The following is a 13449-nucleotide window of genomic DNA, read 5'->3' on the forward strand; positions in this document are numbered from 1 at the left end:
AATATAATCTATGATGTCTTTGGACACTTATAGTTTATATTGTACTCTGAATGTATTCGTTTTGACCAAAGGAGGCAGAGCACACGTTTCGTGCCTTTAGTTCACGCGGAGAATATTTATTGTTCTTCCTCCGTGCATAGGCCTACTTTCTACCTTTGTGAAAGTGTTCGGCATGAGGAACTCCAATCGACTCGAATGAGTCATAATGGAACCAGATGCATTACATTTGAATTACCTATTGATAAATTAAAGAATAAAATAAAAATGAAAAGAAAATAAACTCTATTTTCCAAGCAATTTTCTCTTGAAAATGCATTTGGACTTTATAGAGATCATACTTTGTACAGGATCATACAAAGGACAATAATTTTAACATAAAATATTAGCAAAAACAGCAACAACATGGGTGGATGACACTGTCGGATATTCCTTCCCTGCTGATGATCTGGGATTTTGTTATCAAGAGTAGCATCCGCAAAGGCATCATGTACCCATTTGAGTTGCTGTCGCTTGGATGACGACACCTATTGAATGGATGCGTCTTCTGAAGGGATGCCTCCAATCATTTCATTTTGTTTAATCTGTTGAGTGTTTTGAGCACACGAGTCGTGACATTCACCTTGACCGAACCCATTTAATAGTCTTTTCTTCCCTTCCAGGTTTTGTCCATACATGTGGAGGTACTTTAAAGGGGAGGAATGGGACCCTAGAAAGCCCTGGGTTTCCCTATGGTTATCCCAATGGAGCAAACTGTACCTGGGTGATCGTCGCTGGAGAGGGCAACAGGATTCATATAGTTTTTCAATCTTTTGCTCTGGAAGAAGAATATGACTTTTTATCTCTGTATGATGGCCATCCACAAACGGCAAACTTCAGAACAAGGTAAGAATGTCATGGTTGATCTGTTTGGGACCAACAGGTGGCTCTGTAGGGCACCTCCTACAGCGGCACACCTGTTGGTCATCATGTCATAGTAGGTTATCTGTTAAAAGGACTCCTGGCCCAGCCACTCAGTGTCGGGTCATTGTTGCTGTCACTGCTTCTCTTGGTTCATGTTTGTGCCTTAATGCCATATGGATTTTTGTTTGTATTGCTTTCACCTTGTTTTAGCATCTTCCATGGGTTTTTGTTTGTTACTTTGCATTCTTGTTGTTTTCGGGACTTTGTTCTGAATTTAGTTTTCTCAGTGTTTTGTTAATACAGTTTGTCAAGTTCACCCTACACCTCCCTCCTACCTGCTTTTTGGGGTCCTCCACCACCACACTTGTGACAAAGACATCTCCCTGCTTCTATGGTCCTTGAAGCTTGTTTGAATGAGGAATGCAACATATGCACATAATTAGTTTCCAGGTACAATGTAACAATCATTTTGCACAATTACAATTTCATGTCTTTTATGAAGAGCGGTGGCCAATCACATCCGATGATCCATCCATCCATTTTCCGATCCGCTTTATCCTCACAAGGGTTGCGCGGGGTGTTGGAGCCTATCCCAGCCGTCTTCGGTCAGTAGGCGGGGGACACCCTGAACCGGTTGCCAGCCAATTGCAGCACATCCGAGGATATCGGTTCATATGTGAAAGCTGGAGTTTTCCTGATCTGGTCACATGATCGGAATTTCACACAGGTCACCTAGTTGTCATTTTATGGGTATTGGATGAAAAATAATGGATTAAAAAAAATATACAGTATATACTGTATTTTTTAAAGGTCACAACTTGACCAAGTCAAGTACAACTTTATTGTCAAATGCGCTGTATGTGCAACATACAGCACAGATGAAATTTCCTCCCTCTTAACCAGACAACGAAAAAACAAGAGGAGCCGCTGCGAGTGCCCGTGCCGCCATCAACAGATCAGTTAACATAAAATGACAAAATAATACACATGTTGTTTGAAGCAGTTATAGATGAAAGAGGAGAGAACCAAAGTGTCCTTTCACTAGTGGATCAAAGATGTCATGCTGAAAATGTGTACACATCTGCTACAAGCTAAGTTTGAAAGCAACAAGAAGCTGTCGCGTCCATTGACGAAAAACATATTGGCTCACATCTCCTGTCCCATGTAAATCCACTTCAATTCCAAGCCGCGACTCCCAGTTCCATTGGCCTCTGTGCTCTGCGTCGATGATACTGTACTTTCTTCTCATCGTCGGCTCCACAAACCATCCATCCATCCAGCTGCAAACTGTCCAACAGCACCGACATTTTCGCTGAACAAAATGGGCGCCAAAACACAAGCCCCGGGGGCTGTCCAACAACGACAGTGAAATGACACTGACATTCCTCCCATTCAAAATCAGTGCTGGTACACGCGTGCTGCCGAGAAGGCGCAAACACCAAGCTCAGATTCTTCTCTTTTGATGAATGTCGTGGCCAAAACAATCCACATCAGGTCCACACGACGTAAAACCTACACCACGTGACAAAACAAAACACCAAAAAAAAAAAAAAATCTTCCCGTGTGTGGGTTTTGTCAGGGTACTCTCATTTCTTACCACATTCCAAAAACATGAATGACAGGTTAATGGAACTCTACATTGTCCCTAGGTGTTAGTGTGAGCGTGAATAGTTGTTCGTCTCTGTGTGCCCTGCAATTGGGTGTTCAGGGTGTACTCTGCCTAGTGCCTTTTTCATCTTTCACACTGAAGACATGATGTCCATGATTTCCAAAGTCAATTTGAAATGTGGACTCGTCAGACCGCAACATACTTTTTTTAATGTGTCAGTCCATCTGAGATGAGTTCAAACTCGGAGAAGTCGACGCATTTCTGGTTATTGTTGATATTTGCCTTTCCCTTTGCATGGTAGAGTTTTAAGTTTGAGATGTAGCGAGAAAATGTGGTAACTAATTATGGTTATTTGGATATGTTCTTTACCCAGCGATTCCCAAACAGTGTGCCAGGCCACATTTGTGTACCATGAGAGCTCTTATGGTCTGCGGTGTTGTTGCAGTCCAGGAGGAGGCCACATGCAGAATATGTATTGTTCTTCACAAAACGTTCAACTGACTTACAGTACATCAAATGTTACTCTCAGTGTCCATAGCCTCTGCTTTACTGTTCAAACACATTCTTGTCCGGTAAAGTACAGTCACGTTCCTTAGTTTATTTTGCATACGCATACATATTTCCGAGCCTCTACAGCATCAAAGTTCAAATAAGTACACCCTGAACTGGTTACCAGCCAATTACAGCAGAAAATTATTAATCCATACCAAATAATGTATTCTTGTCCATCTATCTATGCCAATGACTTTTATTGATTGACAGGACAAATAAATGAGCTTTTGTAAGATGGCACAAAATACATAACAGATATGCACTTTCTGTGATATTTTTGTTTGATTGGTCAAACTCAAAAATATGTGCCTTGGCTCAATATAGGTTGGAAATCACAGCTTTTTACAAATGCTGTTTTTTTAATGCAGTGCTGCCTGTGGAAGGTCACAAGCTTTGTCACTTCTGTGCAGAGATTTCTCCTGATACTCAAAGTCTTTCTTTATTATGGACCATAGATGAGCCATCCATCCATCCATTTTTAAACCGCGTATCTTGAAGAGGGTCGCGGGGAGTTGCTGGAGCCTATCCCAGATCACTTCAGACATAAGGTAGACTACACCCTGAACTGGTCGCCAGTGAGTCGCAGGGCACATATCGAGACAAACAACCAGTCACACCCACATGCATGACTGAGTGGGAACGATCCCAAGCTGCTCGCACCCAAATCCCTAAAGTCTTTGTAATTGTGGATTGAGAAACACTCTTAAACTGCTGAACTATTTACTCATGTAGTTGTTGAAAAAGCGGTGAAGCTTGCCCCAGCCTTGCTTGTGACCAACTGAGCCTTGCGGGAATGCTTATTTTGCATGCAATCATGCCTTTATCCAATTAACCTGGTCAGTCCAAAGAGGTTTTTTTTTGAGTACTTTCCGAGTCTTTTATTTTCCCTCTTCCATCTTTTTGGAACGTATTGCCGGCATCAAATTTGAAAGTATTTGTAAAACAAAACAATACAGATTAAATGATAAAAATAAATAAATAATCGTGCAGATGAAAAGATGATCGCGACTAGTCCTTCCGAAGCCTGTCTTCCCTGCAGCGCATATTTGGAGTGACTTCTAATTCACTGTACAGTGTGTATGAAGTGTTGCTTATGTATTACATCACATGCAAGAAAAAAAAACAAAAACACTATTGAACCATCAGATGCATTTGAGATAGAATACAAATGGCAAATAACCCTTTTAGCTGACAGAAATTTCTTAAATCAAATTTCCCATTGGGTTGGTTTTTGGTTTGGTTTGGTTTGTTTATTGAACATATACAGTAATAATTTGACAGAAAATAAGGTAGATAAAATGGTAAAAAGAAAGAAATCAGTCATCATTCAACACAGTTATTATGTTCAAGGGAGTAGGAAGAAGTAAAAAACTTATCTAGTCCTACCCCGTTATGTGTTTATATCTAATAAATCATTTTTATATCCATCAGAAAAGAAAAAAAGTAAGAAGAAAGAAGTCTCCATTAAGGCTCATACTTTACCCTTAACCGTGATATTTTTACAACTTTTGGTTTGTATCGGGATTATATAAATCCACACCCTGGCACTCTTGTGTCAATTTTCTCTTGTATTCATAATGGATATTTCAATACCTTTCTCTATTTATCAACTTAGTTCTGATTTATTATTATATTTAATGTTTAGAATTTATTATTTTAACTCTGATAGATGTAGGTTGTTTATTATATATTATATATAAAACTATTTTTTTGAATTTGTTTTTGAACTCAGCAAGCGATTTACTCATTTTCAGGTCCGTTTCGAAATAATTCCACAGATTAACACCTTTGATAGATACACTTCTTTGCTTGATGTTTGTTCTTGTTTTAAGTTTTTTGAATAAGTTGGTACTTCTTAAATCATAGCTGCTTTCTCGAATTTCGAAAAACTTCTGAATGTTTTGGCAGAGCAGGTTATTGTGTGCTTTGTACATTAATTGGGCGATTTTAAAGTCAACCAGGTCATAAAATGTCATTGTATTTAATTTGATAAATAGTGGATTTGTGGGTTCCGTATATTTTGATCTATTAATAATTCGAAGTGCTTTTTTTTGTAGTTTTAGAATAGGGAGTGTGTTTGTTTTGCAGGCATTTCCCCATATTTCACAGTAGGTCATATATGGTAATAATAATGAAGTGTATAATGTGTACAAAGATCTCTTATTTAGCACTTCCTTGGTTTTGTAGAGGATCCCTACGGTTTTGGCTATTTTTCTTTTTACGTTATCGATATGTGGCTTCCAACATAGTTTTGAGTCTATTACTAATCCGAGAAACTTGGTTTCATACGCTCTTTCTATCTCAATTGAGTTTACCATAATTTTAGCTTGGTGTTCGATTGGTCTTGTGCCAAAAACAATTAACTTCGATTTTTTTCAGGTTAAGTGACAATTTATTTCTGTCGAACCAGTTTTTTAATTTGTTTAATTCGTTTTCTACGGTTGTCAGGAGCTGTTTCAGATTTATTCCAGAACAGTAGAACGTTGTATCATCAGCAAATAGGACACATTTAAATTGTTTTGAGACCTTGCAGATATCATTTATATATAAGATGAATAGTTTTGGACCAAGCACTGACCCTTGAGGAACTCCATGAGTGATTTTCAGTTGATTCGTTTTTTTATTGTTGAGCTGCACATACTGATATCTGTTTTCTAAATAACTTTTTATCCATTTATAAGCTACACCTCTAATGCCATATCTTTCTAGTTTTTTCAATAATATACTGTGATCTATGGTGTCAAAAGCTTTTTTTAGATCTAGGAAAACCCCAACAGTAAATTCTTTGTTGTCTATATTAGTGGCTATTGCTTCCACAAACTCCATAACTGCCATTGAGGTGGTCCGTTTTTCCCTGAAGCCATATTGATTCTCACTTAACAGCGCATGCTTTTGTATAAAGCTATCAGGTCTGCGAGAAAATAGTTTTTCTAATATTTTTGAAAATTGTGGTAGTAGTGATTTTTGGTCTATAATTTGTAAACAGATGTCTTTCTCCACTTTTATAGATTGGAATAACTTTAGCAATTTTCATTTTTGATGGAAAGATACCAGCTTTGAATGACAGGTTGCATATGTGCGTGAAAGGTCGCACTACATATTCTATAATCTGCTTTAGTATTGTCATATCAATATTAAAGCAATCAGTTGACTTTTTATTTTTAAAAGTTTTTATAATATTTGATACTTCTTTTTGTTTTACAGCAGTAAGGAACATCATGGAGGATTTTTTTTCTACGTATCTTATCTATTTCAAACAAGTTTGTTGGATCAGGAATTTGTTTTGCTAGGTTACTGCCGATGTTGACAAAATACTCATTAAATTCAGTTGCTATTTCTGCAGTTTTTTGCAGTAATTTGACTTCATAAAAAAATAGGCACAAGTAGCAACAACAAAATATTCAACTTTGCCTCACGGTGAATCAGTACATAATTTGTAAGCTTACTTGACTCTTCAATGCTGTTTTTTGGTTGAGTCTGTTATCACAACTTTTGACCGATTCCATCTGGTGAGTGGTCAAACCTCCTCAGCTCTTCAAGGGTTAAAATCTCTGCTGTTACCTGTTGTTGGAATTGACTTCCCAGTGGTCTTCCAATTGTTCCTGACAGTTTGGGGTCAATATCTTTTGCCAAAGGTGTTGGTTGCTATGGACCTGTATGTGCCAGCACTTTAAATGTGTTTTTCTCATTTCACACTGGCAACATTAAAATTGCTCTTACCTCATTTTTTTAGGTACTTCAATGTATGATATATCATTATAAAGGGAACTAAGTGATGAAGTAGAATTTTACCATCTCAATTTGTATTGTTTAACCCCTGAAAACTATTTAGCCAGAACTGGTCACAATTGGGGGAGACCACTGCAAAACAATGAGTTTCTCTGAATTCACTGTTTAGAGCAGTGACGTGCAGTGAGGCTCATGGTTGGTTCATGACATTTATGACCCAACCAGAGTGGCAAATTTGCCAATAAATTCGGAGCCAGATATTTAAAAATTGTAATAAGACTAAATGCATAAATAAAATAAAATAAGACTAAGAATACATTATTTATAAGTGCTTTTCAAAACACTCAAGGACACTTTACAATCAAGAACAAAACAATAAATCCACATATAAAACTATAAATAATAAAATAAGACATGTAATTTAAACGTATTATGCAATTTTGAATTGGTGGGTTTTGAGACGGGATTTGAATGTGGGAAGTGAATCATCACGGATGTTGGGTGGAAGTGAGCTGCAGAGTTTGGGGGCAGAGCAGCTAAAGCTCTGCAACCCATTGTGCTGAGACGGGCAGAGGGTACACAGAGGTGAAGGCAGGAAGAGGATCTGAACCTGCAAGAAGCAAGAGAAATCTGAAGATCAGACAAATGGGGGGAGGGGGGCAAGGTCATGGATGCCCTTAAATGTATAGAGAAGGATTTCAAAATTGATTCTCAGTTTGACAGGGAGCCAGTGTAGCTGTTGGAGGATGGGGGTGATGTGGTGAAAGTAGGGGGTTCTGGTGATGATCCGCACGGCAGAATTCTGGAGTTTATGATGGGCACCGAAAAGAAGTCAATTGCAATAATCAATGCAGGAGGTGAGAAGACTGTGGACCAGGACAGCAGCGGTGTGAGAGCGGGCGAAGACGATTGATATTGCGTAGGTGGAAAAATGCAGACCGGGTTATGTTATTGACGTGGGAGTGGAACGATAGTGAGCTAAAACTGGTAAACAAGCCCCCCCAACAAAAAAACAATGATATATTTTTTTTTCCCCATAAAAACAAATCCAAATGCATAACAGTATCTACAGAGTTCCTCTTTTTCGTTTGTTTTGGTTGGCCTTGGAAGCTATCTTTACCATAAACGCCACTGGAGAGAGCTTAAATTCCAACCTTCAACCGCATCGTGGTGGTGGGGAGGAACGTGTAACTGCCCGGCCAACAGAAGGCTCTGGTATAAGCAGGGCTGGGGACCCGGCTTTTAAATAAATCCCCACGAAACGTCTTTCTTCATGACCTTACGGCCGACTGCAATTACGACTCAAGCTACGGTATCCGCAGGAAACGACGTGCCTGCCCTCAGCTCAGCGGGGTGGGTGATAAATGTGCAAGCCGAACACCACCACCAGCACCATCACCTCCTCCGACGCCTTGAGCGCCTCAACATTTCTTGCTGAAACGTCCGGACTCTCAGCGATGAAGGGACCCAAGCCCTCGCCATGAGTTCGCTTCACAACTACGGCATCAGCGTGGCATGCCTCTCTGAAGTACACCTCCCTGATACCAGGCAGCGACAGTTGAATGTCCCTGGTATCGATGCGGTCTACAACCTTTACCATAGAGGAGTGACAGACAACAGTGGCTGGTAGGGCGTTGCAGTCGCCCTTGCTTTCGAGGCGCAGGCTGCACTGTTGGCGTGGGAACCCATCTCCCACTGCCTTGCTAAGGTACGCTTGAGGGGTGCCATTGCCAACATCCCTGACATGGCGGTGTATGCGCCCAAATGACTGCTGCTGACGTGGACAAGGAGCAGTTCTACCATAAGCTCCAGACGACTGTCGACGGCATCCCCTCCAATGACATCCTAGTGGTTGCAGGAGACTGGAATGCGCGCACCGGACCGGCGCACCGGTGCCCCGGACCGGACCACGTGACAAGTGTTGAGGCGCTTTGCTCTGCGAAAAGGCTGCGACAACGGCGAATGGCTCGTCAACTTCGCCGTTTCAAATCGCCTAGTCGTGACGAACACACGCTTCCAATACCCCCAACGTCAGCAAGTCACATTGGTACTCGATGGGCAGACAACTAACCAGATTGACTACATTCTGGCTCAGTCACAATGGGTGAGTTCAGTCCTTTACGCGCGGGCGTACCGCGGCGCAGACTCGGGCGGCAAGAGCGGCTCCGACCATGCACTTGTGTGTGCTACACTTCGCATCCCACTTAAAGTTAATCGCCCTCCGATACACACCACACGGATTGATGTCGCGAAGCTGAAGCTGGATGCGGAGAAGAGTTTTCAAGTGGAGATCCAAAACCGCTTCGCTCAACTACAACCGGCTTCCGATGAGCCGAAGCAGGAGTGGCGGGAACTCAAATCTACCATCGCTGCAGCCACGCGCGCACACCTCAGCTCCACCAAACGCTAGAACCGCAAACTGGATCACTGCAAACACGCTGGCCCTTGCAGAACGATCCAGGCTTGCACGAGTAACGGCAGCAGCCAAATTCCGCGAACTACGGCGACGTACCACTCTGGCGATTCGGGCAGATCAAAACGCCTATTGGCACGACTTTGCCGAAGAAACTGAAAGGGCCGCCGCTGTGGGAGATACCCGCAAGCTTTATCAGATGGTAAAGCAGGCGAGCCGGAAATCAACCGGAGTCAGCGAAACGATCTGCGCAGAGAACAGTTCCGTGATAACCTCCTTAGAGAAACAACTGCATTGTTGGTGCAAACAATTTGAAGCCCTACTCAATCAACCACCACCACTGTTAGAGCCTGCGCTTCCTTCAAATGACCAGGAGTATGACTGCAGCTCGTGGTGGGTCTGTGACGGTGGAACCAGGACTGGCTGAGGTTTTCGGTTGACCTGGCACAGGATCGCCGCGCTTGGGCCGCCATCATCAGGGACGTCGTGCGAGCCAAGGAAGAGGCCAGCTCAATCCGCCGAGGGTGAAGGCCGCCGCAAACAAACAAACTGGAGAGAGCTTCATTATGTTGTTGCAAGACACCTGAGGGATCTGTGAGCTGAAATGCCAGAATGAGGCAGCCATTTTACATTCACACAATAGCAAACAGCAACATAAATGGTGTTATTTCTGAGCTATGTGGGAATTGAGGAATGTGTTGGAAAAATTGCATGAATAATTTGAATGCTTTATGCACTTGTGTCTGCAGAGTTTGAAGGGTAACACATCAAAATTGTGCAACACCTATAGTGGCGGTTCATATCTTTACCACCATGTATTTTTATCTTGACCATTATGCAAGAAGTATATTCCAGTGGACCAGCACCATTTGCTCTGTCAGTTTTTTTAATTTTTTTTATTTTTTTGGACAAAGGTGTGGCAGATAAGTCAGATAAAAGGGATGCAGCACATAATACATTCTGAAGGAGGAGTGTACTGTAATACATTTATTTCTAGTTTTCATTGTGAATTTTAATTTAACATATAATGGTGAACCTTTGATAATAGGTCAACAGTACTATGAAAAAGCCAAATAATCCGGTTCGTATAAAGATTAAGCAAATGTCTATTTATGCCTGAGGCTACTAGGAAAAACACGATTCAAAATATCTGGTAGTAAAACAAAATTATCAAAGTGTGTACACTTTTTTAATGTACATTGTAATGCAATGTGCAAATTTGCTACTCCAGCAGTTGAACCTTCATTCACTGCATATAAAGTATGTGGATGCATTGCAGTTGGCCAACTGTTTTACGACTACTTTACCTTTATAGCGGGCTCATTGGTTAGATTGCACAATATCATCTTACGGCAGGACTGAGTCGACTGGTCATTAACTTGAATGAAGTGAAACCACACGCTTTTTCCACATGAGTTTGCAACATGCACGCACGCACATCTTCGTTTGTTTAGCTACTACTTTGTGTCTGGAATGGGCTTCACTCAAAACACTCTTTTTCTGCTCAAAATCCCCTCTTCTAAGTGTGGCATAAATACAACGCCGCTCTGAAGCCCCTGGCGACAGCACACACACCGCCGTATGCTTCCTGATTAGCATTTTACCAAAGGCATTTTCTATTGATATTGATCACGTCTATCACGATACTTATTGATATTAATTCGGCCAGCCCTATTATACCTGCTCTGTGATTGTCTCAGATGTTTGCTAAAAGAGCAAGTCGCATCATGAAGACCGAGTAACACAAACGGCAGGTCCCAAAAACTGTTGTGGAGAAGTTTAAAACAGGGCTAGGATATAAAACAACTCCACAAGCTTCAAATATCCCGCAGAGCACTGTTCAAGCAATATCTGTGTTATACAGTGCTGTGTTTTTCTTTCTGTATCCCAATGAGATGATTTGTCAACATATTACAGTGTATATTGTAAAAAGCTGACGTTGTTCATCCATCCATCCATCATCTACCGCTTATCCGGGGCCGGGTCGCGGGGGCAACAGCAGGGAAGCCCAGACTTCCCTCTCCCTAGCTACTTCTTCCAGCTCTCCCCGGGGGATCCCGAGACGTTCCCAGGCCAGCTGGGTGACATAGTCTCTCCAGCGTGTCCTGGGTCTTCCTCGGGGTCTCCTCCCGGTGGGACATGCCCGGAACACCTCACCAGGGAGGCGCTCAGGGGGCAACCGAATCAGATGCCCAAGCCACCTCATCTGGCTCCTCTCGATGTGGAGGAGAAGCGGCTCGACTCTGAGCCCCTCCCGGATGACCGAGCTTCTCACCTTATCTCTAAGGGAGAGCCCGGACACCCTGCGGAGAAAACTCATTTCGGCCGCTTGTAACCGGGATCTCGTTCTTTCGGTCACGACCCATAGCTCGTGACCATAGATGAGGGTTGGAACGTAGATCGACCGGTAAATTGAGAGCTTTGCCCTTTGGCTCAGCTCCTTCTTCACCACGACAGACCGATACAACGTCCGCATCACAGCAGACGCTGCACCGATCCGCCTGTCGATCTCCCGCTCCCTCCTGCCCCCACTCGTGAACAAGACCCCAAGATACTTGAACTCCTCCACTTGGGGCAAGATCTCCTCCCCGACCCGGAGGGGACACTCCACCCTTTTCCGACTGAGGACCATGGTTTCAGATTTGGAGGTGCTGATTTTCATCCCAACCGCTTCACACTCGGCTGCGAAACGCTCCAGTGAGAGTTGGAGAGACCCGTTTGAAGGAGCCAACAGCACCACATCATCTGCAAAAAGCAGGGATGCAATACTGAGGCCCCCAAAAGGGATCCCCTCAACGCTTCGGCTGCACCTAGAAATTCTGTCCATAAAGGTTATGAACAGAATCGGCGACAAAGGGCAGCCTTGGCGGAGTCCTACCCCCACTGGAAACGATTCCGACTTACTGCCGGCAATGCGAACCAAACTCTGACATCGGTGGTATAGTGACCGAACAGCCCGTATCAGGGGGTTCGGTACCCCATACCCACGAAGCACCCCCCACAGAACTCCCCGAGGGACACGGTCAAACGCCTTCTCCAAGTCCACAAAACACATGTAGACTGGTTGGGCGAATTCCCACATACCCTCGAGGACCCTGCTAAGGGTGTAGAGCTGGTCCACTGTTCCACGGCCGGGACGAAAACCACACTGCTCCTCCTCAATCTGAGGCTCGACTTCCTGACGGACCCTCCTCTCCAGCACCCCTGAATAGACCTTACCAGGGAGGCTGAGGAGTGTGATCCCTCTGTAGTTGGAACACACCCTCCGGTCCCCCTTTTTAAAAAGAGGGACTACCACCCCGGTCTGCCAATCCAGAGGCACTCTCCCTGTTGACCACGCGATGTTGCAGAGGCGTGTCAACCAGGACAGCCCCACAACATCCAGAGCCTTGAGGAACTCCGGGCGGATCTCATCCACCCCCGGGGCCTTGCCACCGAGGAGCTTTTTAACCACATCGGTGACTTCAACCACAGAGATAGGAGAGCCCACCTCAGAGTCCCCAGGCTCTGCTTCCTCCAAGGAAGGCGTGTTGGTGGAGTTGAGGAGGTCTTCGAAGTACTCTGCCCACCGATTCACAACGTCCCGAGTCGAAGTCAGCAGCGCCCCATCCCCACTGTACACAGTGTTAGTGGTGCACTGCTTCCCCCTCCTGAGACGTCGGATGGTGGACCAGAATTTCCTCGAAGCCGTCCGGAAGTCGGCGTCCATGGCCTCACCGAACTCTTCCCACGCTCGGGTTTTTGCCTCGGCGACCACCGAAGCTGCCTTCCGCTTGGCCAGTAGATACCCGTCAGCTGCCTCTGGGTGACATACAGCTGACGTTGTATGTAATCCAAATCAGCACTTTTCAGGAGCCCCCCCAAAATGTCATACTTATTGTTTTGGGGGGGGGGGGGCAAATTTTGACATGGAAATTTCTGTGCCCACGTCAGCAAAAAATGTGAATCCTGCCCAGTCTCTTGTAATCAGTCTTTCACAGACACAAAGTTGAAATTTCCAATTTAGAGCATTGAATTTGTCGTCAAAACTTAAGTGACAGTTTCGATCAGAACATCCCGCCAGCGTCGTTATATTTGACACGATTAAGCAATTTGATTTATCCAATTTATCCATACACAAAGACACAAGACTTTACTAGCACAAATATTTACTTTCGAGAGAAATGATTTTGAGAAAGAAAATGGTTTTTGCAAGGAAAGCATGATACTTTGCTATTTGTATGATTCGTTTTGAGATATGCCCTTT

At 43.5% G+C, this 13449-nt stretch overlaps 1 protein-coding gene across 1 annotated transcript in view; it reads left to right on the top strand.

Annotated features, from left to right (window-relative positions):
- The first annotated feature begins 410 nt into the window (after positions 1-410).
- Positions 411-13449, top strand: part of csmd1a (CUB and Sushi multiple domains 1a) — a 104105-nt gene continuing 91066 nt past the window's right edge. The window contains exons 1-2 of the mRNA XM_086113412.1: positions 411-465; positions 660-882. Of these exons, the coding sequence (XP_085969538.1) occupies positions 411-465; positions 660-882 (278 nt within the window). The remainder of the gene's footprint in view (positions 466-659; positions 883-13449) is intronic.

Source organism: Hippocampus guttulatus, chromosome 6, assembly GCF_054856545.1.
Source record: "Hippocampus guttulatus isolate MCC_2025c chromosome 6, RoL_Hgut_1.0, whole genome shotgun sequence".
Classification (NCBI taxonomy): domain Eukaryota; kingdom Metazoa; phylum Chordata; class Actinopteri; order Syngnathiformes; family Syngnathidae; genus Hippocampus; species Hippocampus guttulatus.